We start from the raw sequence: 25,874 nt of genomic DNA, 5'->3' as shown, positions 1-25,874 counted from the left end.
TTTGTTTTCAGGATGATGCTGGCCTCATAAAATAAGTTAGGGAAGAAGTCCCTCCTTTTCCATTGTTTTGAATAGTTTCAGAAGAAATGGGACCAGATCCTCTCTGTACCTCTGGTGAAATTCGACTATAAATCCATCTGGTCCTGGGCTTCTTTTGGTTGATAGGCTATTAATTACTGCCTCAATTTCAGAACTAGTTATTGGTCTATTCAGGGATTCAAATTCTTCCTGGTTCAGCCCTGGGAGGGTGTATGTGTCCAGGAATTTATCCATTTATCATAGATTTTCTGGTTTATTTGCATAGAGGTGTTTATAGCATTCTCTGATAATTGTTTGCCTTTCTGTGGGGTTAGTGGTGATATCCCCTTTATTATTTTATATTGTATCTATTTTATTCTTTAATTAGTCTCTCCTTTCTTCTTTATTAATCTAGCTAGCTATCTATTTTATTAATTTTTTTCAAAAAACCAGCTCCTGGATTTGTTGATTTTTGGAAGGTGTTTTTGTGTCTCGATCTCCTTCAGCTCTGCTCTGATCTTGGTTATTTCTTGTCTTCTGCTAGCTTTGGAGTTTGTTTTTCTTAGTTCTCTAGTTCTTTTAGTTGTGATGCTAGGATATCAATTTGAGATCCTTGTAGTTTTTTGATGTGGGCATTTAGTGCTATAAATTTTCCTTGTAACATTGCTTTAGCTGCATCCCAGTGATTCTGGTATGTTGTCTCTTTGCTCTCATTGGTTTCAAAGAACTTCTTGATTTCTGCCTTAATTTCATTATTTACCCAGGAGTCTTTCAGGAGTAGGTTGTTCAGTTTCCATATAATTGTATGGTTGAGTGAGTTTTTTAATCTTGAGTTCTAATTTAATTGTGCTGCAGTCTGAGAGACTGTTATGATTTCAGTTCTTTGTATTGGCTGAGAAGTGTTTTACTTTCAATTATGTGATCAATTTCAGAGTAAGTGCTATGTGGCGCCAAGAAGAATATTTATTCTTTTGTTTTTAGGGGAAGAGTTCTGCAGATATCTATCAGGTCCACTTGGTCCAGAGCTGAGTTCAACTCCTGAATATCTTTGTTAATTTTCTGTCTTGACAATCTAATATTGACAATGGGGGGTTAAAGTCTCCCACTGTTTTTGTATGGGAGTCTAAGTCTCTTTTTAGGTCTCTAAGAACTTGTTTTATGAATCTGGGTGCTCCTGTATTGGGTGCATATATATTTAGGATAGTTACCTCTTCTTGTTTAATTGAATCCTTTACAATTATATAATGCCCTGCTTTATCTTTTTTGATATTGTTGGTTTAAAGTCTGTTTTGTCAGAAACTAGGATTGCAGCCCCTGCTTTTTTCTGCTTTCTATTTGCTTGGTAAATTTTTCTCCATCCCTTTATTGTGAGCCTATGTGTGTCTTTGCATGTGAGATGGGGCTCTTGAACACAGCACACCAATCTGTCTTCACTCTTTATCCAGCTTGCCATTCTGTGTCTTTTAATTGGGGCATTTAGCCTATTTATATTTAAGGTTAATATCGTTATGTGTAAATTTGATCCTGTCATCATGATGCTCACTGGTTATTTTGCAGACTTGTTTATGTAGTTCTTTCATAGTGTCATTGGTCTGTGTACTTCAGTGTGTTTTTGTAGTGGCTGGTAACAGTTTTTCCTTTCACTATTCAGTGATTCCTTCAGGAACTCTTGCAAGGCAGGTCTTGTGGTGCCAAATCCCCTCAGCATTTGCTTGTCTGAAAGATATGTTATTTCTTTTTCACTTATGAAGCTTAGTTTGGCCGGATATGAAATTCTGGGTTGGAAATTCTTTTCTTTAAGAATGTTAAACATTGGCCCCCAATCTCTTCTGGCTTGTAGGTTTCTCCTGAGATATCCAATGTTAGTCTGATGGCATTCCCTTTGTAGGTGACCTTGCCTTTCTCTCTGGCTGCCCTTAACATTTTTTCCTTCATTTCAACCTTGGAAAGTCTGATGATTATGTGTCTTGGAGTTGACCTTCTCATGGAATATCTTGCTGGGGTTCTCTGGATTTCCTGAATTTGAATGTTAGCCTGTCTTTCTAGGTTGGGGAAGTTCTCCTAGATGACATCCTGAAGTATGTTTTCTAGCATGGTTCCATTCTCCCTATCTCTTTCAGGTACCCCAGTCAGTTGCAGGTTTGGTCCTTTTACATAATCCCATAGTTCTCAGAGGTTTGGTTCATTCCTTTTCATTTTATTTTTTTATCTAATCTTGTCTGCATGTCTTATTTCAGCAGGATAGTTTTCATTTTCTGAGATTCCCTCCTCCATTTTGTCTATTCAGCTATTGATACTTCTGGTTGCATTGTGAAGTTTTTGTGTTGTGTTTTTCAGCTCCATCAGGTCATTTATGTTCCTTTCTAAACTGATTATTCTGGTTAACAGCTCCTGTAGTGTTTTATCACGATTCTTACCTTCTTTGCATTAGGTTAGAACATACTCCTTTAGCTCAGCAAAGTTCATTATTACCCACCTTTTGAAGCCTACTTCTGTCAATTCATCCATCTCAGCCTCAGTCCAGTTCTATGCCCTTGCTGGAGAGGTGTTGCAATCATTTGGAAGAGAAGAGACACTCTGGCTTTTTGAATTTTCAGCACTTTTATGTTGATTTTTTTTTTTCATCTTCATGAGTTTCTCTACCTTCAATCTTTGAGGCTGCTGACCTTTGGATGAGATTTTTATGAGGTCTTTTTTTGTCAATGTTGTTGTTGCTTTCTGTTTTTCTTTTAACAGCCAGTCCCCTCTTCTGCAGGGCTGCTGCAGTTTGCTGGAGGTCTGCTCCAGACTCTATTCACCTGGGTCCCTCCCACACCTGGAGAGATCACCAGTGGACGCTACAGCAAAGCAAAGATGGCTGCCTGCTCCTTCCTCCAGGAGCTCCGTTGCACAGGAGCACCAACCTGATGCTGGCTGGAACTCTCCTGTATGAGGTGTCTGGTAACCCCTGTTGGGAGGTTCCACCCAGTAAGGAGGCACGGGATCAGGGACCTGCTTAATGAAGCAATCTGGCTGCCCCTTAGCAGAGCAGGTGCACTGCACTGGGGGGAATTCCACTTGTCTGGACTACCAGCCACCTCAGAGCCAGTAAGCAGGAAAGACTAAGTCTGTTGAAGAGGAGATCATGACTGCCTCCCCACAGGGGCTCTGTCCCAGGAAGATTGGGATTCTGTCCATAAATCCCTGGCTGGAGTTGCTGGAATTCCTGCAGGGAGGTGCCACCCAGTGAGGAGGGATGGATCCAGGTCCCACCTAAAGAAGGAGTCTGGCCAAAATCTGCCACAGTCACTGTACTGCACTGTGAGGAATTCTTCTCCATCCAAACCATCCAACCTTTCTGGACCAGTGGGGGAAAATGGCCTACTGAAACCACAGTGATAGCTGCCTCCCCTCCCCCTGGGAACTTGGTCATCTTAGGCAGTCTCCAGCTTGCTGCCACTGGCCACAACCCAAGCAGCCTCCAAGAGACTGCACAGCTCTGTGCTTGAGACCAAAGGCCCTGTTGGCACAGGCTCACAAGGGGATCTCCTGATCATGGGTTGCACAGATCCATGGCAAAATTGTGGTTTCCCTGGCAGGGTAGCACATCACTCACTGCCCCCTTTGGCTGGGGTAGGAGTTTGCTTTACTCCATACAGCTCCTGGCTGGGCCATCACTCCACCCTGCTTTTCCTTGCTCTCCACGGGTCATGACAACCACCTAGTCAGTCTCAATAAGAGGACCTGGATACCTCAGCTGAAAGTGCAGGATTCATTTGCTGTTTTCATTTTTCTCAGTGGGAGCCGCAGACCAGAGCTGCTTCTAATCGGCCATCTTGGCCCCCACAATTATGCATTTGATATGCTTTCTTCCCTGTAACTGTTACAACTGCCTTCCAAGCAACTCAGTTGCTTGCCTCCAGGCAAAAAAATTCTCCATTCAGATAACACCTCTAAAGTATTTGAGAATTAAAAATAAATAACTTTCCTATGTGCAACTTGGCAAGGCTGCAACAATTAGCCAAATCACTGGTTTGTCCACTCTAAGACCATCCATAGACTATGTCGAAGTTGATCTCAATGACACTCTGTATGCCTTTGGACTATGTAATATTAGCATTTTTTCTGGCAAATGAATCCAAAACTCCCATTTTATAAAAGTGTAAAAGTATAAAAAAGGGACCCCACTGAGTATTTAAAAATACTGTGATGGTATAAAAAGGGTAATGGGTTTCTTGAGCTTCAAGTGAACTCAGAAAACTCCAGTGCTTATATTTTCAGAAATGCCTCCATGATGTGGGAGGAAAAGGCAGATAAAGCAGTCCATGTTGCTTCACTGATGGTGGCAGCTTCTAATAGCACAGACTCATTCATTCTGAAAATTGAGCTTAATAAGCGCCCATTGGGGCCCTCAGACTGAAATTGTCTCAAAAGCATAATATGTTATGCCTGAAAGTTTTATAAAATGGAATTCGTTGCAGACATAAAAATCGGGAGATTTCATTTAAAAATCTATATTATTCATTTCTAACATAATTCAGATCTGAAACCCTGGGTCTGTATTCCCATGTAGCAATAATCAACTGGAGTTGAAAAGTATCTTTGCTTAGAAGGAGCCCTATTCTTCACAGCCCCCAAGGGCTGCCTAGTTCTAGCAGGCATGGGAATATGTAGCCAATTAGCCTATTAAAGGGCTATAATTTGTGTAATTTAAGTGGAGCTTCCCATCGATTTTGACCATTGCTAGATAGAGCTCATGGCCAAGAAAGATTGAGCGATATTTAAGACCAGTCTTGGAATACTAAGAGAAAATGAACTATACTCTAGCCACGTGTGCCTCAGCAGAGGATAAGAAATCCTTTCTATTGCTGGCTTTGACAGGTAAGCCTGATAGTTGGGTTTTTCTGCCCTTGGAAGGAAGTGCTTTCATGGTCCACTAGGCTCCCACCCCATTACTTTCCAAATGCAGGGTTCTAACGGCTCATAGCTCTACTATATTTAATGTGGGTTTAACTAGCAGAAACTTTAGAGAGTTTTTGAGCCCTTGAAAGTAAGAGAGATTTAGAACAATTTAGATCCTTTGTTTCTTTCACTAAGCAAACTTTAAAAGACTTAAAGAGAAACTGAATCAGGACATACAAACACCTGTGCCCGAGGCATATAGCTATATTTCCATAATGCTTAGATGTGTATTCTTTTATAATCTGGCATTTCTGAAATCAAAGCACATGGGATGTGTACTTTTCATGTAGTATTTCTTTCCTCACAAACCCAGAAAAGCTATATTAAATCAACGGTACAACTTTAACTTGACAAGATCTTAGTTGGAGAACTATGAGAACCATTATTTGGTTTTAAGTTATTGCTTACAGAATGTCATAAGGATAGAGCCAAGTGATGCTTCTGAGTTAGGATCCAATAGAAGGTACAATGTACTGAATGTGTGTGTCCCCCCAGTATTCATATATTGAAATCCGAATCCCCAATATCATGGTATTAGGATGTGGGGCATTTGGGGGTAGATTAGGTCATAAGGGTGGAGACCTCATGAATGAGATTAGTGTCTTTATAAAAAAGAACCCAGAGGCCGGGCGCGGTGGCTCAAGCCTGTAATCCCAGCACTTTGGGAGGCCGAGGCGGGTGGATCACGAGGTCAGGAGATCGAGACCATCCTGGCTAACATGGTGAAACCCCGTCTCTACTAAAAATACAAAAAACTAGCCGGGCGAGGTGGCGGGCGCCTGTAGTCCCAGCTACTCGGAGGCTGAGGCAGGAGAATGGCGTGAACCTGGGAGGCGGAGCTTGCAGTGAGCCGAGATCGCGCCACTGCACTCCAGCCTGGGTGACACAGCGCGAGACTCCGTCTCAAAAAAAAAAAAAAAAAAAAAAAAAGAACCCAGAGAGCTCTCCCACCCTCCTTCTGCCACATGAGGATACAGCAAGAAGTCAGCATCTGAAGCAAGCCCTCACCAGACAACGAATCTTCTGACGCCTTGATCTTGGACTTCCCAGCCTCCAGAACTGTGAGAAATAAATGTTTGTTGTTTAAGTCACCCAGTCTATGGTATTCTGTTGTAGCAGCCCAAACTGACTAAGACAGAAGGCAAGACTGAAAATCAAGAGAAATACAGACAATAGAAACACATTTATAAAGAATACAGATAATGTTGTTATCTACCACTACTCAAAAATAACTATGCTGAATATGTTTGAGGAAATAAAACAAGATTAAGCAGAAGACTGGAAACCTTAAAAAAAATAAGGGAAAAACATGTAACTGAAAAGTGTAAGGGCAGGAATTTAAAGCTTAGTGGATAAGTTTGATAGCAAATCAGATACCACTGAAGAGTATTAGTAAACTAAAAGATGGCTTAAAAACACTCAGAATGAAGCAAAAAAAGACAAAAAGATTTAAAACGTATGGGAAAAAATAAGGGACATAGGTGATAGAGTGAGAAGGTTAAAAAGTAAATGTAATTGGCATCCAAGAAAGAGAAGGGAGAGAAAATGGAGTACAAATAATATGCAAAGAAATAAAAGCTAAAACTTTTCCCATATTGATGAAAGACATCAACCTACAGATTCACAAAGTTCAAAGCCAGATAAATATGAAGCAGCCAAGGGTTGCGGGGGGGAGACACTAGAGCATACTTTAAAATAATTATAGTTATTATCTCTGGCTTATAACATTAAAAATAAATTTTGCTTCTTTATAACTTTTTCCAAAGTTCTATAATCAGAAAATGTGACCCTAAAAGTTTGTTATTATATTTGTTGTTTCTGGGGTTAAGTACATATCAAGCAAAATGGCTTGGGTCTTCCCTGCCAAGTGTCTAAATCTAGCATTATTCAGTCTTCCACGCCTATTTTTATGTGTTCCCATAGTCTCACCACCCCATACAAATCTCTTTAATATCTTGCATAATCATAGAGTAATATAATTTTCTATGAAATTATTTAAATAAGTTTATTCACTAGACTCTGGATAAAGAATGGCCGTCAGGATCAGATAGATATGAGTTCAGATAATCATTTGGTTCCCCAGTGTCCAGAGCAAGCGCATAGTAGGTGTTCAATAAATATTTGTTGGTGGGTGGAAGGGATAAAGGGTGAAATATATTCATTCTTCTACTTAATGAACTAGGGTTTGGAAAAATTACATAATCTCCCCAAGCCTTGCTCTTCTCATCTGTAAAACAGGATAACACTTACCTGGCTGGGCTAGTTTTGAGAAGTAACTGAAATAGTAGTTTCCTTTTCCCTTACTTGCCTTTGTTCACAAAGCCCCCAACTGCCTTTAAATGCCAATTTCCCAAATATATCTTAAAGAAAACCCCACAGAGAAGTATAAAAGCCCATTGCTGGGCCTATTCAAACGTAATGCAATATTCCACTCCATTTTCTGGGATCCTGGTAATGTCTACCCATGACGGGCTTCCATACCTCATTCCAAGGTGTTGATCACACTTCTGGGTGCCAACCACGGTGTCCGTACATTGGTATCTTTTAATCCTGCACAATAAAGCCTTCACATTTCATCCTATATCAAACAACCACTGTGCTTATCTCTTATCTCTCATTTATTTTCTGTGCTTCCCAAAGCCACACTGTCTCCTATGATGCTTTTGAAGTTAATTCTAAGACTTGCCCTCCCAGTTTAGACATCTACCTGGTGGGTACATAGGCCATCTGCACCTCATCAGAGCTCCTCCCCAGGGTCAGATTTCAAAACAATCTTTTGTTTTTCCTATTCATTCTCTTTTTAGAAACCTTTGTGTCTCCCCATTGAACTGATTTATGATTCTTTCCTATTTGAGTTTTTAATGAGTGTTTCATTTATCTTCAGTGGGATGGGGTTTTTTTGGTGCAAAGCCAAATAAGAATTTAAAATATGTGCATTTCTGGCCTGAAGGAGCATCAAGATCCTGCTTCGCTAAGTGAAATATTCTGTGATTAATAATAAATAGCACATTGCCATGCTACTTTCAGGATTCATCCTGCAGACAGAAACGCACTAGGTTTAGCATGCCCTTACGTGCTATTGCATGAACAAAAAATAGGAATCAAAGGTGCATTTCTCTGGGATATTGTTTCAGATAAATATTTAAAGAAAGACCTTTCTTATTTTTGTTTTCTTTTTTCCTTTGGGCAACTGTATGAGGTGGTTCACTGCCAGTTCAGTTTACAGAAGCATATGTGATGGTTTTGGAATGGCTCTATAGTGAACACTCAAGTCTCCCAGATTCTTTTGCCAGCTCAAGGCACCCATTCCTCAACTTCTACATGAGTGCTTTGCAGCTGAGAACTGGCACTTGCAACTTTTAGAGGACTGCCCTTGGGCATGGCCACCACCCTGCACTTGATATGTGTACTTCATATGAGTTGAAAAATACCTAGGAGATTTTTGTCTCCCTATGCCAACCCCAGGGTTGCCTGTGGGCAATGACTGAGGGGTATGGAAGTTTACAAGCCCAAATAGTGTTTCTGGAGGTGTAATTGATACTCCACAGAGCCCGTGAGATCAGGTTGAGTCTGGGAGTTCAGTTGAAAATGCTCTTGCTTGATTCCATCCCCATTCTTATCTTGCTTCCCCAACTCTGTTACTGGTTGATCCTGGGAGTGCTTCCTTTGATAAATCCGTTGGACCCAAGCACGTGACTCAAGGTCTGCTTGGCAGAGAAAACTAACCTGAGACAACTCTGCTGTTTTCTTAGCCCTGGACATCAAAGTCCCTCATGCCTTCCCTCAGTCTCACTCCTGGAGGTGAATATACCACAAAAAGGCAGCTGTCTTAACCCTGGGCATCAGGCCCTGTGTGCAGCACTCCTAGGCGGTGAAAAGATCTCGGGGAGTATGATTAGCCAAGCAAGTAGAGGCCAGGTCCTCGTGAGAGGACCTCCAACCTCCACAGATACACTCACCTCGGGCTCCAGGCCAGCCCCACACAAGCCAAGATGTTTTACCTGAAAGAATTAGGTAGTCTAAGACATTGGGCTTCCCTGACTAAATAGCGTGGACCTAAAACCTGCCATGAGAGGATTCCCTCTGATGATTTGGTGCTGTCTGTGTAAAGCAAGTAACCTTTTTACAAGTCTGGGGCACAGAGGAGGCCCCAAGAATGACAGCGACTGCCTTTTTCATGAGCCTCAATTACAGGTCTGAGACACGGATTTTAGTGGATTCAAGGCAAGTAAAGTGACATCCTTTTCTCACCTGATTGTCATACTCAACATAAAAGTAGCTGAGATGACCAGGTCCATAAATTCTATAGGAAGTAGACAGGATGATGGTGATATCAGGGAATAACTATATCAGGACAAGGTGGAGTTATTTTCAGGAAAAGTGGTTCCTCAGTGCACACTCATGACACCATTTTCTATGTCCTCCAGTGAAATCAATAATATTAAATGTGTGAAAAGGAAGTCCATACTCTTCATTCCTAACCTGGGAACAGATGCCCCCTCCATATTCTCTTATAAACACAAAACTCAGGAGTAGATCCTAGCTGTGGTGAGACAACAGACCTCTTCTTTTTTTTTTTTTTTTTTGAGACGGAGTCTCGCTCTGTGGCCCAGGCTGGAGTGCAGTGGCCGGATCTCAGCTCACTGCAAGCTCCGCCTCCCGGGTTCACGCCATTCTCCGGCCTCAGCCTCCCAAGTAGCTGGGACTACAGGCGCCCGCCACCTCGCCCAGCTAGTTTTTTGTATTTCTTAATAGAGACGGGGTTTCACCATGTTAGCCAGGATGGTCTCGATCTCCTGACCTCGTGATCCGCCCGTCTCGGCCTCCCAAAGTGCTGGGATTACAGGCTTGAGCCACCGCGCCCGGCCAGACCTCTTCTTTAATTTATTGTTATTCACCAATGTATGCCTGTCTATAATGAACAAATGAATCTAGAATTTTAATATGATACACCAGCCTTGCATGAATATATGTCTTTTCCTTTTGCTTAAGTCTCCAAGCCATAAATTCAAATTTGGAGCTGAAAGCCACAAAAAGCCCCTAGAAGCCAAATAGTTCAAGCACTGCTTTGCCTTTCAGAAGTCCAGCATGTCACACAGAATGTCGAAGTGCTATTAACTATTGATTTGATTCATTTTCTTGGATCTTCACATATTTAATGAGTGCCTCCTCTGTGCCCAGCTGAATAAGCCATTAGAAGATGTTTTTCTGTATGTTTCATTTAGAATTTTTCTATTTAAACCCTGAAATAGAAGTGATGCCAGTTCAAGCTATTCTACTAAGGTGCTTTATACTTTTCAAGCCTCTCTCCAGCTTCACTTAAACACTCACCAAAAAAAAAAAAAAAAAAAAAAGATTTGGGGCTTTCCTTCCACTTATTCCCCAGGTCAGATTTTTACCCAGCACAATCTTTTTCAATCAAAAAAGAAAGTGAATAGTTAACTAGTACTTGAAGGGATGTCACTGCAGGAAATTCAGCTTTACTTCTTTGGGCCAACTCAACTCATTCTGACCAGAAAAGGAGAAAGACAGAGACAGAGTAAGAATGGGGAGAATAAATATATATAATTTTTTTCACTTGCACCAATTCTTCCTAAGTGACTAGTGCCTTTCTTAATTTTGCTTCTATAATTACATCGGAAGATAAGTTGTGAACCAATGAATACAGTAAAGGTAATCATGGGTCCTTAGATGAATTTGAATGAGGTGCAGGGTCTCAGCAAACACTAACCAACCCCAGAAGTTGACTGTAGTCTAGATTGCAGCAAAGATTTCATCAGGTGCAATTAATTGAAGTGGGTTCATACCACTTAGCCTGCCGTGCTGTCTGAAAAGAAATTTCTTAATCTACAGGTAGAGTGCTGAGTTAAATGGAACCAAATTCTAATTTAAATGCTTCTGCTGAGAATAATCACCGGAGATTTGTTAGAATTGGAGCTCCCAGTTTTATCCTATTTGTGTTCTCTTTGTGGTACTAGATAGAACTGTTGATGCAGAGATCACCATTTAACCAGGGCACATTCGTGTAGTTAATGCAGTGTGGACAGTTGATCAGGGCACAATTACAAGAGATGAGACAATTAGAAGAGACCCAGAGACACTTCTTTATGATAGGAGCAGCCATTTTCCAATATGCTGCACGGCAAAGTTTGAACAAACCCTTCAGAAGATACCAGATCCTCTGGGAAGTATTGTAGGCTCTCTCCACAAATAACACTGTAGTCTCCACTCACTCCCATGACCCTACAAAGGACTTGCTCTTACACACAGAGAAGAGCTTGTGCATGTGCACACATGTATGTACAGAATATCAATTCTTAGATCTAACATTATTTTTTTAAATCAGCAATGCAGATGATTCATATTTTGAGTATCCTTCAGATAATGCAACCCTAAAATATATGTTATTCAGCATTAATCAAAGGCTTATCTAATAGTTTAGAGAAACAACCAGATGGTGATCTACCTGACTGTGGTACTTAATTTTATGTGTCAACTAGACTGGATCATGAAACGCCAGATATCTTGTTAAGCATTATATCTGGGTGTGTCTGTGAGGGTGTTTCTGGAAGAAATTGGTGTTTGAATTGGTAGAACGAGTAAAAAGGACTGCTGTCTCCCAATGTGGGCAGGCATCATCCAATCTGCTGAGGGCCAGAATAGAATAAAAAGGTGCAGGAAGGGATAATCTGGGTTATCTCTCTGCCTGAATGCTTGAGTGGGGCATCCATCTCTGCCCTCAGCACTCTTGGTTCTTAGACTTTAAGACGCTTACTGAAGTCTACACTATTGGATCTCCAGCCTTCAAATTACACCACTAGCTTTCCTGGTCTCCAGCTTGTAGACAGCATATCATAGCACTTCTTAGCCTCCATAATTGTGTGAGCCAATACTTTATATGTGTGTGTGCATGTGTGTGTGTGTGCATGTGTGTGTGTGTATGTGTGCGTGTGTGTGTGTGTATATATATATATATATACACACACACATATATACAAATTATATTAGTCCTGTTTCTTTAGAGAACCATGACTAATACAAAGCTGTAGACCTCTATTAAGTTAGCTCCTCAAGGAAACACCTTCATGAGGTGTCTTAGGTTGGGTTCTCCCAGAAGTCGCCTGTGTGACAAGGCTTTGAGTGCAAGTAGTTCATTTAGGTGACAGTCTTAGGAAGAACCAACAGTGGAATGAGGGAAATGAGGCGGGGATTATTATAAATGAGAAAGGAGATAAGACTGCATTATCAAGGAGGTTACCACAGGGGATAACTGAGTTAGAATGATGTTTAGAAACTCTGGGAGACAGTGTGGAGCATGTCTCATCATTATCCTACTCACAGAGGAAAGGATATGAGTTATAACCTACCAATTGCCATTAATCATTTGTTGAAGGATGATGAGATGAACATTAACTCTTCATACCTCCCATCTGCCCACCTATAGAAACCTGTGCACCCTGAGAGCCAGAGGAAGTCTCAGACAGGGCAGAAGGCGCATGAAAATGCAAGACAGTTGGGTTGGCATGCACAGAAATGGTGTGCATGATCAAGTCCAGCTACCTTTTTATTTTCAGGAAAGGGAGAATGATCTACTTTTTAGAAAGATATAATATTTAAAAATTAACATTTCTATAATTTACAAAACTCTAGTGAACAACATTTCCTCAGCACCCATCCTTAGATCAAGGGGAAGAAAGGAGTAGATGTTTAGAATAAAATCAGCAATGGTTGCATCTCCAGATGAATGTGTGTTCACTTTCTTTTAATCTCCATCCCATCTAATACTTATTTTTTATTGTTCTTGTTCAGCTTCTAAATTATTTTATTTTACTTTAATTACTTATACCCTGCTTGCTTTCAGAAAGAGTTTACAGTGATTTACAAAACTATACATAAAAAATATACTTCTTTTTTTGCAAATGTTATGTTAATGAAATATTTATGATTGCCAGATACCACCTGAGCTAAAAACCAAGCCAGGCAGGGTGCTTATTTTGTTTCTTTAATATGAGCTGAGTTTTGGAGCTATAAGATTATCTGAGAGTTCCAGGAAAGGAAACAGATCCAGAGTCAGCAAAATTGATGACTGTCATCTAACTGGTAGTAAGGGCCAGGGATGGAGAGATGTTTGTCTCAAATCTTAGCATACTCTTGCCATCCACCCATTGTCACTTGTCACCAAAATCAAGGAAACAACTTGTGACAGAATTTTGGTTCTGTTTAGAAAAGGCATTAACTTTCTCATCAGGGCATTGTTCATCCTGGAAATCTACTTAACACGACTCTATTTAACTCTACTTAACTCTTAGAGACAGCCATCACATGGCCTCTCTTCTCTTCCTCACTTTTTCCTGTTCAGCTTATATTTGAGTTTTGTGACTCTGGACCAAACCAAATATTTTTTACTCCTGGTAAGGTCTTCACCAACCAGGAATAATGACACCAACTGGTGATGTAATCCCCACTGAAAACTCTTTTTATCCCTTTCCAGCCAATGGAATTCTTCCCCCCTGATGTTTTCTAGCCCTCTGGGGGTGTGAATGAGAAATTCTCATTCTCTCTCTATGTGAAATTATGCTTGGATTGCACACACTGTTATTTTTTCATCCGGCAGCAATTTAGAGGCTGAGGCTTACAATTAGCTATTTGATCTTAATCAGTATTGTCCTTGGGCATGGTACACTATGTCTTTCGGATACCACTTTTCCGGTGTTTGGATGGCCTATTTAATTAGACAGCTGAAACTGCCTGTGCCTAAGAGACAGGTCAACTTGGAAAATTTTTTGAAAAGTTCTGGTCATTTCATTTCTTCTTCAAAATCAACCTGACACATTCCCATTTGATAGAGTAGATGGGTAACCTTTGTAGGTGTTAGAAACTTCACTGTCCAAATACAATCTGCTTGGTAACATTAGTTTTCTTGGGGTTTCCCCAAATCTCAGAAGATTTCTGCTTCAGCTCCTTGGGGGTGGATAATAACTCTAAACTACTGGGGGAAATGTTCCCCAGTGGTATTCATAGCCAACTTCTCAAACTATAAGAAACGTTTGCTATGAAAATGGCCCAAGCTAGGCAATTCTGTTCTGTTTAGCCTTGAGGATGAAAAGAATGACCTTGCAGAAGAGTCCTCGGCTGCTAAGCACATTTGAGTCCTAGCAGATCCCACCCAGTTCATGGCATACTGGACGCATGTAATAACTTTCATCATCACCATCACTATTACCAAAAACCTTGCTAGAAGAAGCTGTAGCTGGAAACTGCATGGCATGTAACATTCTTCTAAGGACTAGGAAAGGGCTAAGATTGGAATTGTTTTATAGCTTTGTCAAAAGGAGGGGAAAATATATACTGGATAGCCCTGCCTTATTTCCCCAGTGCCTGGTACCTAGTAGACACTCAAAAATGTCTAGCTGGGTAAATCTGTAAAGTGCAAATGATCAAAGTATCTACCACATGGGAACATTGAGACAAATAAATGGACCACGCCACATAAAGCCCAGAGCCTGGCCTATATTAACAATAGACAGAATAATGACTATTGCTTTAGTACATGGATATCAACAAGAGTACCTTGCATTTTGCAAAAGGGAAGCTTTCATTTTCTGACACAGGAAGAGGGACATGTAGTTAATGTCCCACAAGGGGAGGGACAGGTGGTAAATGTCCCACAAGGCAGATGCCTTTAAGGAAAAGCGGGGCTCTATAACCATTGTCAACAGGCTAGTGTCTGTCTTGGATCCCATAATGTCAGGGATGCTTGTTTCCAAGAGAAGTTAATTATGCTGTGCTCTCGCTGTTTGCACCCTTCTCTTTCAACCCTCAGTAGGTAGACAGTCCATCCCAGTTCTAATGAAATAGCTCTTAACCCAGAACCCAAATACAATCTGCCTCCCACATTAAGTCCTATCTCAGTGACCTCGTCTGCCAAAGAAAAAGCCAAAAGGGCCTTGACAAGAATCAGACAGGTGCAAGCAAAGCCTTAGCAAAGCAATGGTGGGTCTGGCCCTTTCAACACTGATGGGTGCTCTGTTCCCAACTCTTGGAGGTAGTCTTGCTCCATTGTTTAGATGGCCTCACCTTGGTATTTGGCTCCAGTCTTGGTATTTGGCTAGAATGCTGTCCATGCTGAAATAATTCCTGAGTAGTAAAATACACCCCTTATGTCACAATCCCCAAGCCTCTTGCCCTGCATGAGACATAGCAGTGTTTTGGTCAAGAGGCCACAAGGCCCATGGAGCCCAGGAGAGTTCATACTAAGATGTCACTCGGGCTAGGTAGACCCAAGCTCATCTAACAAGGATTGATCTAAATGAAAAGAAAACTTTTCACCAAAATTAAAAAAAACACAAAACTACACATACACACACCTTGGTAACTATAAAAGGGCAGCTTCTACTATGTTCAGTGACAGCTTTTGTTTTTTGGATCTAAATCCAAATGGGATGGCATCCCTCTGAATACACCAAGGAGGACATTACAGATTCATTTCATATTAGGGAGGGTGAATAGAGGAGAGACCCAGGTAATGTGTAAGAAGACAGTGGCCCGCTAGCTAATGGTCTTTCTGGGCTCCTCCAGTCTGCAAAGGCTCTGGGCTATCAAGAGCATATGGGTAATAGCCATGGATTCCTTGGGACTGTTCTCCATGGAATTAGCCCTATGCCCTTCATACCCTCTCAAGACAGATTGCTCCTTTGTTTTTCTCCCTGCCCCTTTAACAAAATACCAAAATGTTACTCTGAAGTCTTGACTGCTTCTTTCTTTTTCTTCTCCCTGTCCTTTTAACAAAATACCAAAATGTTAACTCTGAAGTCTTGTCTCCAAAACGACCAGCAGGGGACTGACACAGACCACACTAAATGAGTGACTAATAAAACCCCATGAGAAAAAGGGAGGCTGGCCAGATAACATGATGCTTTGAGCAACCTGCTCTGGAGTGTCCGAATCTAGTTTCTCCCCAACATTACTCTTTTGTCATTTCTAACAGCCCCCTCCCAAGGCTGTCCAGGGTACAAAGTCTCAGCACTCAACATGCCTAATGTGGGTGTCTTTTCCTGGGATCCAGTATTTCTTTACAACAATGACACTGGCAACACCTACTTGTCCCTTTAAAACCAGATCTTTCTTGCCTGTATGTTGGTGCAGTGGTGGCAATATTTAGTGTTTAGCAATGGATTCGGGAGGTTTACAAAGGAAACTCAGAAAGTCTTGGAAGAGTTTTCTTAAATCCTGGGACTTTGAGAAAGTTATGTCATAATTGTCTAGATTGTAGAAACTAGTGTTGTTGCCCTAATCCCTTATCCAGAGAATCCCTTACTTTCTGTCATACTTTTAAATGGCCGTAATGTGGAATCAGAAACAGTGGGATGGCTCCTATTACTCAACTCAGTGCCTTATGTGGATCATCTCATCCCCTCCCTACAAACACCCTAAGAGGAATTCGGTATTATTTTTCTGGAGATTATAAATGGGGAAACTGAGGTTTATAGGAGCTAAATGACTCGCTCAAGCCCACCTGACTAGTTAATTGAAGACTCAGTGTCAAACCAAGGATTTTCTGGCCACAGATTCTAAGGTGATTCTTCACCTTGGGGTGTACCATCTCACGATGGACAAAGATGCACGTCTTCTGTGTATTAAGGATAAGAGAGGTCTTAGAACTGTGAAAAAGGAAGTAAATAATTCCATTTTTAAATGCCTCACCCTCAGAGATTTCAAAATACTTTGCAATAATTCCACCTAGGCTGCAGTATATGTATCTGTCCCTGATGGGAGAGATGACAGTTTACCCACTAGAGGTCTCAGTACATTCTCACTGGTTCGGCTTAATGTTTTCGTGAACATCCCAAAGTTCCTAATTGTTTATTCTGATGAGAAGCGCGGGTCTCCCCTTTGAAGCTGAAGCATAAAGTGTGCCTCTCAGCCTGAGCTCTTTTCTTCCCAGGCCTTGGGACAGGCCAGTGGGAACTTTCTGAGACTCCCAAACCCAAATGAATCCAGATTCACCATTTTTCTTTAATTGGTGGAGGCCGATTTGTTTTGCTCCAAGGCGCGTCAGAGCCCGCAGTGTGAGCATTGTGCCCCAAGAGTTAGCCCGTTTCATCGTCCTTCATTAGGATGCAGGGGGAAGTCCCAGCCCGTCAACTGGGCCGGGGGAACAAAGGCAACATGGAAATTAGAGCAGGACGATGAATCCCTTGCTCTCCACTTTTTCAAAACAAGATTCTGACCATTTACTCGAGGACCCATTTTGTCGTTGTGTTCCATACAAAGAAACAGGAAACTTCAGAGGGAAGAAGGGGCCCCAGTTTCCTACACGGTGGCCCAGGGAGGCTGGAGGTTGCTGACGGTGTTGGCAGGAGGCTAGCTTGGCCTCAAGGCAGAGGAGGGGGCTGTTCCCCTTGTTATGCTTCCGAGGAGGTCACCCAGGCACCAGGGGAAGTTTTTCCTCCTTCGGAAGCAATCTAGGGCAGGTGAGGCCTGGGGTAGCGGACCTTGAAGACTGTCCCATTGGGGCTCTCACACCTTCTTGACCGCTGGTAGTAGGCCAAATCTAGCAGATTATTTTGCATTCTTTAACCTGTCCCACAAAAGTCTGAAGGAGAAATTTCTCCCCAGACCAATGGAATTCCTTTGAAAATAAATTCATTTCCAGCTTGACACGGATAGATCCTAGTTTCTGCAATGCAGGTCCCAAGTCTTATTTTGAGGACAGGTGTTGATAATGAATGGCTCATCTTCTAAATTGCCAAAACCTTTTAGTGACCAAAGTAGCTCTCAAAATCAAAATATGTGTACCCTTTGAATGAACAGTTCAGCATCTAAGAATTTATCTTACAAAAATATTTCTACGTATGAGCAAAGAAATATATGTAAGGATATTCATTGCAGTGCTCTTCATAATAGCAAAATATTAAAAGCAATATCAAGTCCATCTTAAGGACTTGGATGACTATATAATTGTATTAATACATTGAGCCATACAATGAATACTCAGCAATCATTTTTTCAAATCAGTATAACAACATGGACAGATCTCGAAAAAATATCCGTAACATGGGGACTGAAAATCAATTGAAAAATTGTATGAATACTTAATCCACTTGTGTTTAAAACAAGGTTTTTCAACCTTGGCGCTACTGATCTTTGAGCCAGATAACTGTTGTAGGGCCTGTCCTGTACGTTGTAGGATGTTTAGCAGCATCCCTGGCCTCTACCCACTAGATGCCAGCAGCACACCACCTCACTCCTACAATTATCACAACCAACACTGTTTCCAGACATTGCCAAATGTCCCCTGTGGGTAGAGATGGAGAGCAAAATCACCCCTGGTTGAGAACCACTGGTTTAAAATAATGGCACATAGATCACTTAGGTTTGCATACCATAGGAAAAAAAGTCTAGAAGAATAGCCACCAAGTTTCTTACAATGCTTCCACTGGGAACCAGGATTGGGCAGGAAAAAACAATGTTCTCTTTTTATTCTATACACCTCTGTACTATTTGATTTTTTTGACATATATTTCTGCAATTAAGTAGAAAATCTACTTCTATTCCACTCCACTCACAGACATACACATACATAAGGAAAATAAAGAGAATAGTTTCTATCAAGAGATTGCACATCATAATTCTATTTGGAAAAGAGAAACAGATGAGCTCTACCTGGGAAGGGAAGTCCTTTAAGAGGACTCGCTAATGGGGCATAATGGTAATCAGAGTTCATCAGTCAAGCATCTGGAGTCTCACCAAAACATACAGCAAGTGTCATGTCTGAGAGATTGTGAACTAAATGAGAAACATGAAATTATGGCCTCTGGTTTTGAATTTAATGGGGACCAGTGTCTTGCATTCTCTGCTTCAAATCACTCGTCTGCAAAACTGAGCATCTACCTTTCCACAATGACTTGAAGAGATCATTAAAGCAGCACCTATGAAATGGTTTCCCCTCATCAGATGTGGCACTGCATAAATGAAAGAATTCTCATTAATATTGATTTTGGTCATTAATATTGATTTTAAAGCTATTAAAAAAAAAAAGAGCCTAGTCTAATTTGGGCACTTAAGAGTTTGGGGAATCCCAGATGCTTGGGTTTCTTCCTAATTTCAAAATAATTCCTGCCAGAATTTTTTGAATTTGTTGGTATCCTCATGAGGAAAACAAGAAAATAAATCTTTTCGTTCTTTTTTGCTTTTCTAACTGATAGACTGCTCTGGAAAAATTGCTAACTAAGGTTTACTCAGAAATTATAACGTAAACTGCCATAGCCACTTTTTGTGATGTATCCCCCAGTGAGTGAGTTAGTTGAAACTCGTGCCAAATTTCCTAGATGGAAAAATGAACCTGGATCTTATAGAAAACAAACAAAAAACATTTAGTCCCCCCATATCGATGCCAGTAAATGACATATCAGATATCCATCGGTAACACCTTCACCTTGCTATAACTACATGGTACTAAGGGAATTATGGCTTTTGAACAATATTTTGAAAACCAGCAAGGGAGAATTTTCCTGCCCATCTATGCTGATGTTTCAAAGTAATTTGAGACAGTTTGTGAATTAAGTTATGAATCAGGTCAGGGTGATATATTTTACATTATTTTTTCATTCTGTTTCTTTTTTTCTTGATTGAATAACAGTGCTGAGAAATCTGTTTTGACTCACAAGCTACCAATGAATATTTTAATCATAAGCTTTGGACCAATTTATTTTTCTTTCCTAACTTGACTCAGCTTCTTAAAGGCATTTTGGCTTTATTTGGTGATATTTTTCTTCTTTCTAATTCTACTCTTCTTTATCAAAGGATTGTGTAGTTCGTTCGTCAAGAAATTAAGCCTTTCCTTTTTTTTGTTTCCTCCTCTGAATCCAAAGAGTGAAGCTCAGGATTTGCCATTGTCAAGGAACTAGAATCGCTCTACGTACAAATTCTTGAAGCCAAGAGAATGCAACATTTCTCTGGTCTGCCTTGCACACAACATGGCAGGCTCGAATGAGGCAAGAACCACAAAGCAGAACATCATTTTCTACGTCTCTAGCATAGTCACACTCAAGTCAGCTGTGCCAAACCAGGGCAAGGATGCTTTTAGTAGAAATCAATGGCACACACAAGGACCCACTATTGAAACCATGGTTTCCATCTGCATTGTTTGCAAGAAAACATTAGCGAAAATTAATTCAAAACATACACAAATTTTAGAGAATACTGCCAGACCAGGCTGTTAGATGACCAACAGAACACCTGTGCATGCTAGTTAGAAGCGACTGTAGTAGACACTGTTGGTGCTCTGCCCTCGGGTCTATTTTCAGTGTTTCTGTGGGCCCTTTTCCCCTCCCCATCCTATGGTATTTTACTTCCAGTGGACTGTATCTGTGACTCTCTTTCAGGGAACTGCTCAGGAGCTACTGGAACCACTTTGCCCACATGCATAGAAAGCCAAGTGTGTCCACGGTTTATGTCCTCCAGTCCCCCAGGGCAGTCTGTACCCAGTGACTGATTGCTGTGGGGATATGAAAGCCCAGATCCCTTGCCTTAAAGCTAGAACATTACTCTAAAGAGTAATGTACATTCCAGATCTCATGACAGGTTAACATTGGGGTTGGTATTTTGCCTGAAATCGCACCCCTACTTGGCCTCCTTCCCTTCCCAGGTCAGCTTCCCACTCCCCTATCAGCTTCTCCAGGGAGCCTGTCCTTAACACTTCCCTTGTGTACACATTCTCAACTCACGATCTGCTTTGGGGAAATCTACCTAGGACACTATCTGTCCTCCTTTGCTCTCCCCCAAATTCTTGTTCTTATGCACATCTCATTCCATGCTGATGGCTTCCATCTGTGACACCTGTTTTTGGTCTGGTAACCAAGGCCTTATATATGACATGTGTTAAAACATGACCATATAGTTTGTCATCCAATTCACGACACTTTGCCCATGAAAGAGTATGCTACTAATAATTTTGCTCAGCAAAATGTATAGACTGAGATTATCCCTGAGAAACTGGAGCTCATGGTCACCCTAAATATCTACACCCTCATTGCAGGGCTTCAAGATGTGCAATAACTCACATTGGAGTCTGTGAATGGTGCCTGGAGTATAAATCTAAAATACAGATCTTAGAATGGACAGGGATACAGACTGAGCCACAGGAAAGTTTGTTGACCTTTTTTCAGTGTTTTCAGTGTTTTTGAGCTCTGAATATTACTGGAGGCCATTGTATCTTTCTCAGAGATATTTGCAGCAAGTGAGGATTGGAAATGCCAATGGACAAACCTAAGAAGTTGCAGACAACCTGACTCAGAAGCAGCTCTGCCCTTCTGAGAACCACTCACTGGGAGTGTCCACACTGTGTGCCATCTTGGACAGACCAGCCTAGACATCAAGAAAGAGTAGGCCCTGCAAGCTCTTAAAATCCTTCCATACCAGCCCCATCTGACACCTTAACTCCCACTTAGGAAGCATACTCACGATTTTCACAGCGCTGCCCAGTATAGCCTGCCAAGCAGGCACACTTGTAAGATCCAGCCTTGTCAAGGACGCACGTGCCGTCATGGAAACAAGGGGATGAGGAGCATGCTGTAAGATAAAAGGCATCCCTCAGTGCCACTGTGCATTGAGTTGATGTCTTCAGGCCCAGAGTCTTGACCAAAGTCTTTTAATTGCTTATTAAAGTCTTCTTGCAATGTTTTTTATTCCCTTTACTGAATTCATGTTATGATTATTTGAAAATGCCTAAAATAGATACTCATTAAATATCAAATGTTGGTGATATTATTTGATGTTTTTGAGGGCCCCAGAAGTATGCTTAACACTCCTATATTCTGAAGACCACAAGGCAATGCAAACAACAATATTAAACTGATGAAAGCAGAGCCATGCTTGTATCTCTCCCATAGGGATTTCAGTGTACGGAGACATCTTTGGGTAGCTGAAGACCATCTTTTTTCAAATAAAAGCTCAGCATCCTGGCTACAGGGGCAATACAACTGGAAGACAATCTTTATGACATTGTTGAAGGTATATTCAATAATTTCCAAACTTATATTCTGTAATCATTAGTCCCTTGAGATGTTGATATGTTTTACTGAGGGTTCTGAGCTCAAATATGTTAGAGAAATGTTGCTTACTTTCAATGCTAATTAACCAGATTTCCTTACTGCAGAACTTCTCAGTTCAATGCCCTAATACACATTGTGAGTTTCCTAAAATACATTGTGAATTTCAAGCTCATTTGACCTCAAAGCATGCATTTTACAAGGCATCCTGGGGACTATTTTTCCACAGAAAAGATTTTGAGAAACACTCATCTGTGTGTTATCCATCAATCCTACATTCATTTATCCCAATGTAGAAGTAAATTCCTTGGCTCAGTTCAACAAATCTGTATTGAGTACTTGCTCTGTGGAAGGCGTGGGAGCAATACAAAGATGAACAGGACATCCTATTTACCAGATTAAAGCTACTTGAAGAAAATATAAAACAACTATGACTTGAAGTATATAGTTAGTGTATTATGAAGAAAGAAGAGGCAATGACATTCAAAAAAGGGCAAAGTCATAGCTTGTTGGAGCACGAGAAAAGATTTAGGAGAGGAGAAAGAATGTAGTAGGGACTGTGAAGGATGGATTTTGATGCGCAGGTTGCAGACAGGTGACTTTAGCCAGAGGAAATATCTTGAGGGCAAGTGAACAAACAGGGATGTTTGAAAAATGGGAAGTGGTATTATTTGACAGCATTGATAAAACGCAGGCCAGTATTGCCAAAGTTCTCCAAGGGAGGTTGAGGAAGTCATTTCAGAGGAGAAGGACATTCGCCTGACCGTCCCTCAGTCCCAGAGTCACAGACCGGCCAGTCACTGCTGCCCCTACCTGGTTTGCTGACTGTCCTAAGCCCCCACAGATGCCTCTCACTTGGGACCTTGCTCATCCTATACCTGCAGGGTGTCACCAAGGGATGAGGATTCAGCCACAGGCTGATCACACCACAGCAGCAAAGCCTCAGAACTCCCAGGCCCTGCACAGCTCCACAGGGAGCAGGCACAGAGACTGGAAAGAGCACCTGCCGAGACTTCCTGTAGGCAGCATCCTAAAAGAGGGGTAGACAGGAGAGCAGGGTCGCCTGGCCTTTCTGAACAGACAGGACTGAAGAAACACTGATTATTTAGCCACCCACCTTCTTTCCCGAGACTTTCATGTCATACTCTGTAAATAAGGAAACCTTAATGATCAGAATACTATTACAAGTTCTTTTTTAATTCAGTTTTTTTTAAATCAAACTTCAAGCATGTGTCTATTTTGTAAAACCTGATGCAATCTGATCTCAGAATGATGAGAGTGGGGTGATGGCTTAGGATTGAGCATTTTGTTCAGTTTGATCAAATCCTACTTCCTAATGTGATCACAGCAAGAATTACAGTCAGCTTAAAGTTACTCATCAAGTCAATGACATTTACCATTATAGTCTTTTAATACCTATTTTATAGATGGCAAGCAGAGGGTAAGGGTATACCTAGGGTTAGGCAGCTGTTGAGTTCTTACTATGTACCAGACTATGTTAAGCTCTCCATTTGTTCTGTCTCTCAGAGCCTCTTTAATGGAGAAGGATCTACTATTACTCCCTTATCACTATCATAATTCCTAATGATCACTATCATTAGGAAACAGAGGCCCAGAGGGGTAGAAGAACTTACCCAAGGTCACATAGCTTGATCTGTCAGAGATCTAAAGCCAATGCTCTCAACCATGAGAGGTCCCCTTGTGTGAGCTCTAGAGCCGAACAGCTTGGGTACAAATCCCTGGTTCTGCCCCTATATCTGTGTGACCTCGGACAAGTCATTCAGCCTCTCTGTGCTTTAGCCACTGCATTTGTATAAGGGAGATAATTCCTAGTTCTGGTTCTGGGTAAGCTTTTCTGAAATATACCTTGCTATTCTTTTTTCTCAGTGTGTAGGCGGTTTCTGAGAACACAGTCTGCTAGGTTTTAATAAGTCTGAGACGAAGAAAGGAAGGGACATGGAAAGGAGGTATTTGTCTGGAAAAAGCCACAAAATGCCACATTTGTCTCATTGGCCTTTACCTGTGATCTCCTCAAAAATGGCATGGAAACCATCGAAATTCTTCGAGCCATCAGAATGGAAGAGGATGTGGAGTGAGGATCCCGTGCTCTGGATAGGAGCTGGCCGCTCGTTGCCACAGACACGTTTGATGATCTGGCCATCGCGGTTGTCTCCATCACGAACCTCAACATAGTCATACTGGCACATGTAGTCAAACTCCAGGCTCAACATCACAAACCTGCGGGTGGACAGAGTGACAGAGGGAAGTGGATGGGTCCTGGAAGTCCTGAGACCGCTGGGCACATTCAAGGCCAGATGAGGAACAGGCCTGAGGAACAGATGGTGTCATTGGCCTGATCTGATAGGAAAATGGTCCTTGGAGGTTGGCGAATTTCTCTTAGTGGAGAAGTATGTATTTGTGCACTGTTTGTATGTATACGCACATGCAAGTGCTTGCCCAGGTGGAGCAAGGTGCCATAATCCATGCAGAGAGTCTTTGCATGTGTTGGTCACTTTTCCAGGGCCCTTTTTCCTCCCAGTCTGCGTGGCTGGTTCCTTCCTATCCTCAGGCCTAAGCTTAAATATTCTCTCCTCAAAGAGGCTTCCCTGACCAGTCTTTCCAAAGAAGATCCCTTATTTTTCTCATAATGTAGACATAAATTTTAACTTCTTATATTTACCTCCTTGGCTTTTTGTGTGTGAATGTGTGGCCTGTCTTCTCCACTAGCCTGCAAGTTACTTGAAGGCAGGGAGGAACACCTGTCTCGTTCCACGGTTTTCACAGTGTCCAGCACAGTGCCTGGCCTATGGAGATGCTACAGATATTGCCAAATATATGACTGAATGGTTACGTTATTGTAATTTTATAGTTGGAGAATGAAAAAAAGCTCATATTGTTTTGCAAGACTAAATAAAGGGGAAAAAAAAACAACAAAAAACCTCTGCACACTCTTCTGTTTGACGGAAGAATCAGAAGGTAATTATCTTCTAGGCGACGATAATTCTCACCCAAAGAGCAGACAAAGTAGCACCAAGTCAGAATTTCAGAGGTTAAGGAAACCTGATACATCCATGCTTATCCAAAAGGGGTCTTGGGTTTGAAAGCATTGAGATACACCAGATTGGAAACACAGAAGATGACATTAAGCCCCCAAGTCCAAAAGACAAGTAAAGCAGCAGCCACATCCCAGGGCAAGATAGGCAAAAGCATTTTTCCAGGATTTCCAAGGGAATACCTGAGTATCAAGTTCACAAAATGTATATCTGTATCTTCTTCTCCACACTCTGGAGAAAAAAATAGAAATAGAAAGGCTCATAACTGCTGCCTAAAATGTTGGGAGTAGGGATATTTCTGCCAACTACAGTAAAAACCCAACACGCCAGCATTAGGGAACACTGGAATATAGTGACAAAGAGTATATTGATTTTAAGTGTTCTAAAAGGTACTAATAATAAAGAAATCCAATACCCGAGTTTCATCAGTGTTTACTTCACAAAGGGTTGATCACAGTGCTTTTGGGGTGTAGGTCCTGTGAATCGCATTTTGTATAGCCTGCTCTAACATCTAAGAGGACACCTGATTTCTTATCCAGATGCCACCACGCGCTCACTGTGTGTGTTAAGGAATCAGCTTCTTCTCTTGGCCTCGATATCTTTGTCCGCAGAGTAAGGGAGAGGCTACTATCTGACAGAAACCACAGTTTTTCCTGAAGCTGAAGAGACATTGCAACTATATTTGCGTTCATGCATTCATTTGTCCTTTTGTTCACTTACTGAACACATATTTCTGGAGGCCAGCTCTGTCCCAGACACTGTCCTAGGTGCTGTCAGCATTGCATTGCCCCAACTACCAACTAGACACGTG

At 41.5% G+C, this 25,874-nt stretch overlaps 1 protein-coding gene across 4 annotated transcripts in view; it reads right to left on the bottom strand.

Annotated features, from left to right (window-relative positions):
- The window catches only part of PAMR1 (peptidase domain containing associated with muscle regeneration 1), a 103,452-nt gene that overhangs the window by 14,339 nt on the left and 63,239 nt on the right, over positions 1-25,874 (bottom strand). For 2 of the 4 annotated variants that reach the window (XM_025355217.1, XM_025355215.1), the window contains 2 exons: positions 24,031-24,248; positions 21,424-21,531 (listed from right to left, as the gene is read on the bottom strand). In XM_025355217.1, coding sequence (XP_025211002.1) covers positions 21,424-21,531; positions 24,031-24,248 — 326 coding nt within the window. Of the gene's footprint in view, positions 1-5,967; positions 6,019-21,423; positions 21,532-24,030; positions 24,249-25,874 lie in introns of all 4 variants that reach the window. The other 2 variants (XM_025355214.1, XM_025355218.1) reach the window with 2 other exon arrangements.

This window comes from Theropithecus gelada, chromosome 14 (assembly GCF_003255815.1).
Source record: "Theropithecus gelada isolate Dixy chromosome 14, Tgel_1.0, whole genome shotgun sequence".
Taxonomy (NCBI): Eukaryota; Metazoa; Chordata; class Mammalia; order Primates; family Cercopithecidae; genus Theropithecus; species Theropithecus gelada.
This window is presented reverse-complemented; position numbering and strand designations above follow the sequence as displayed.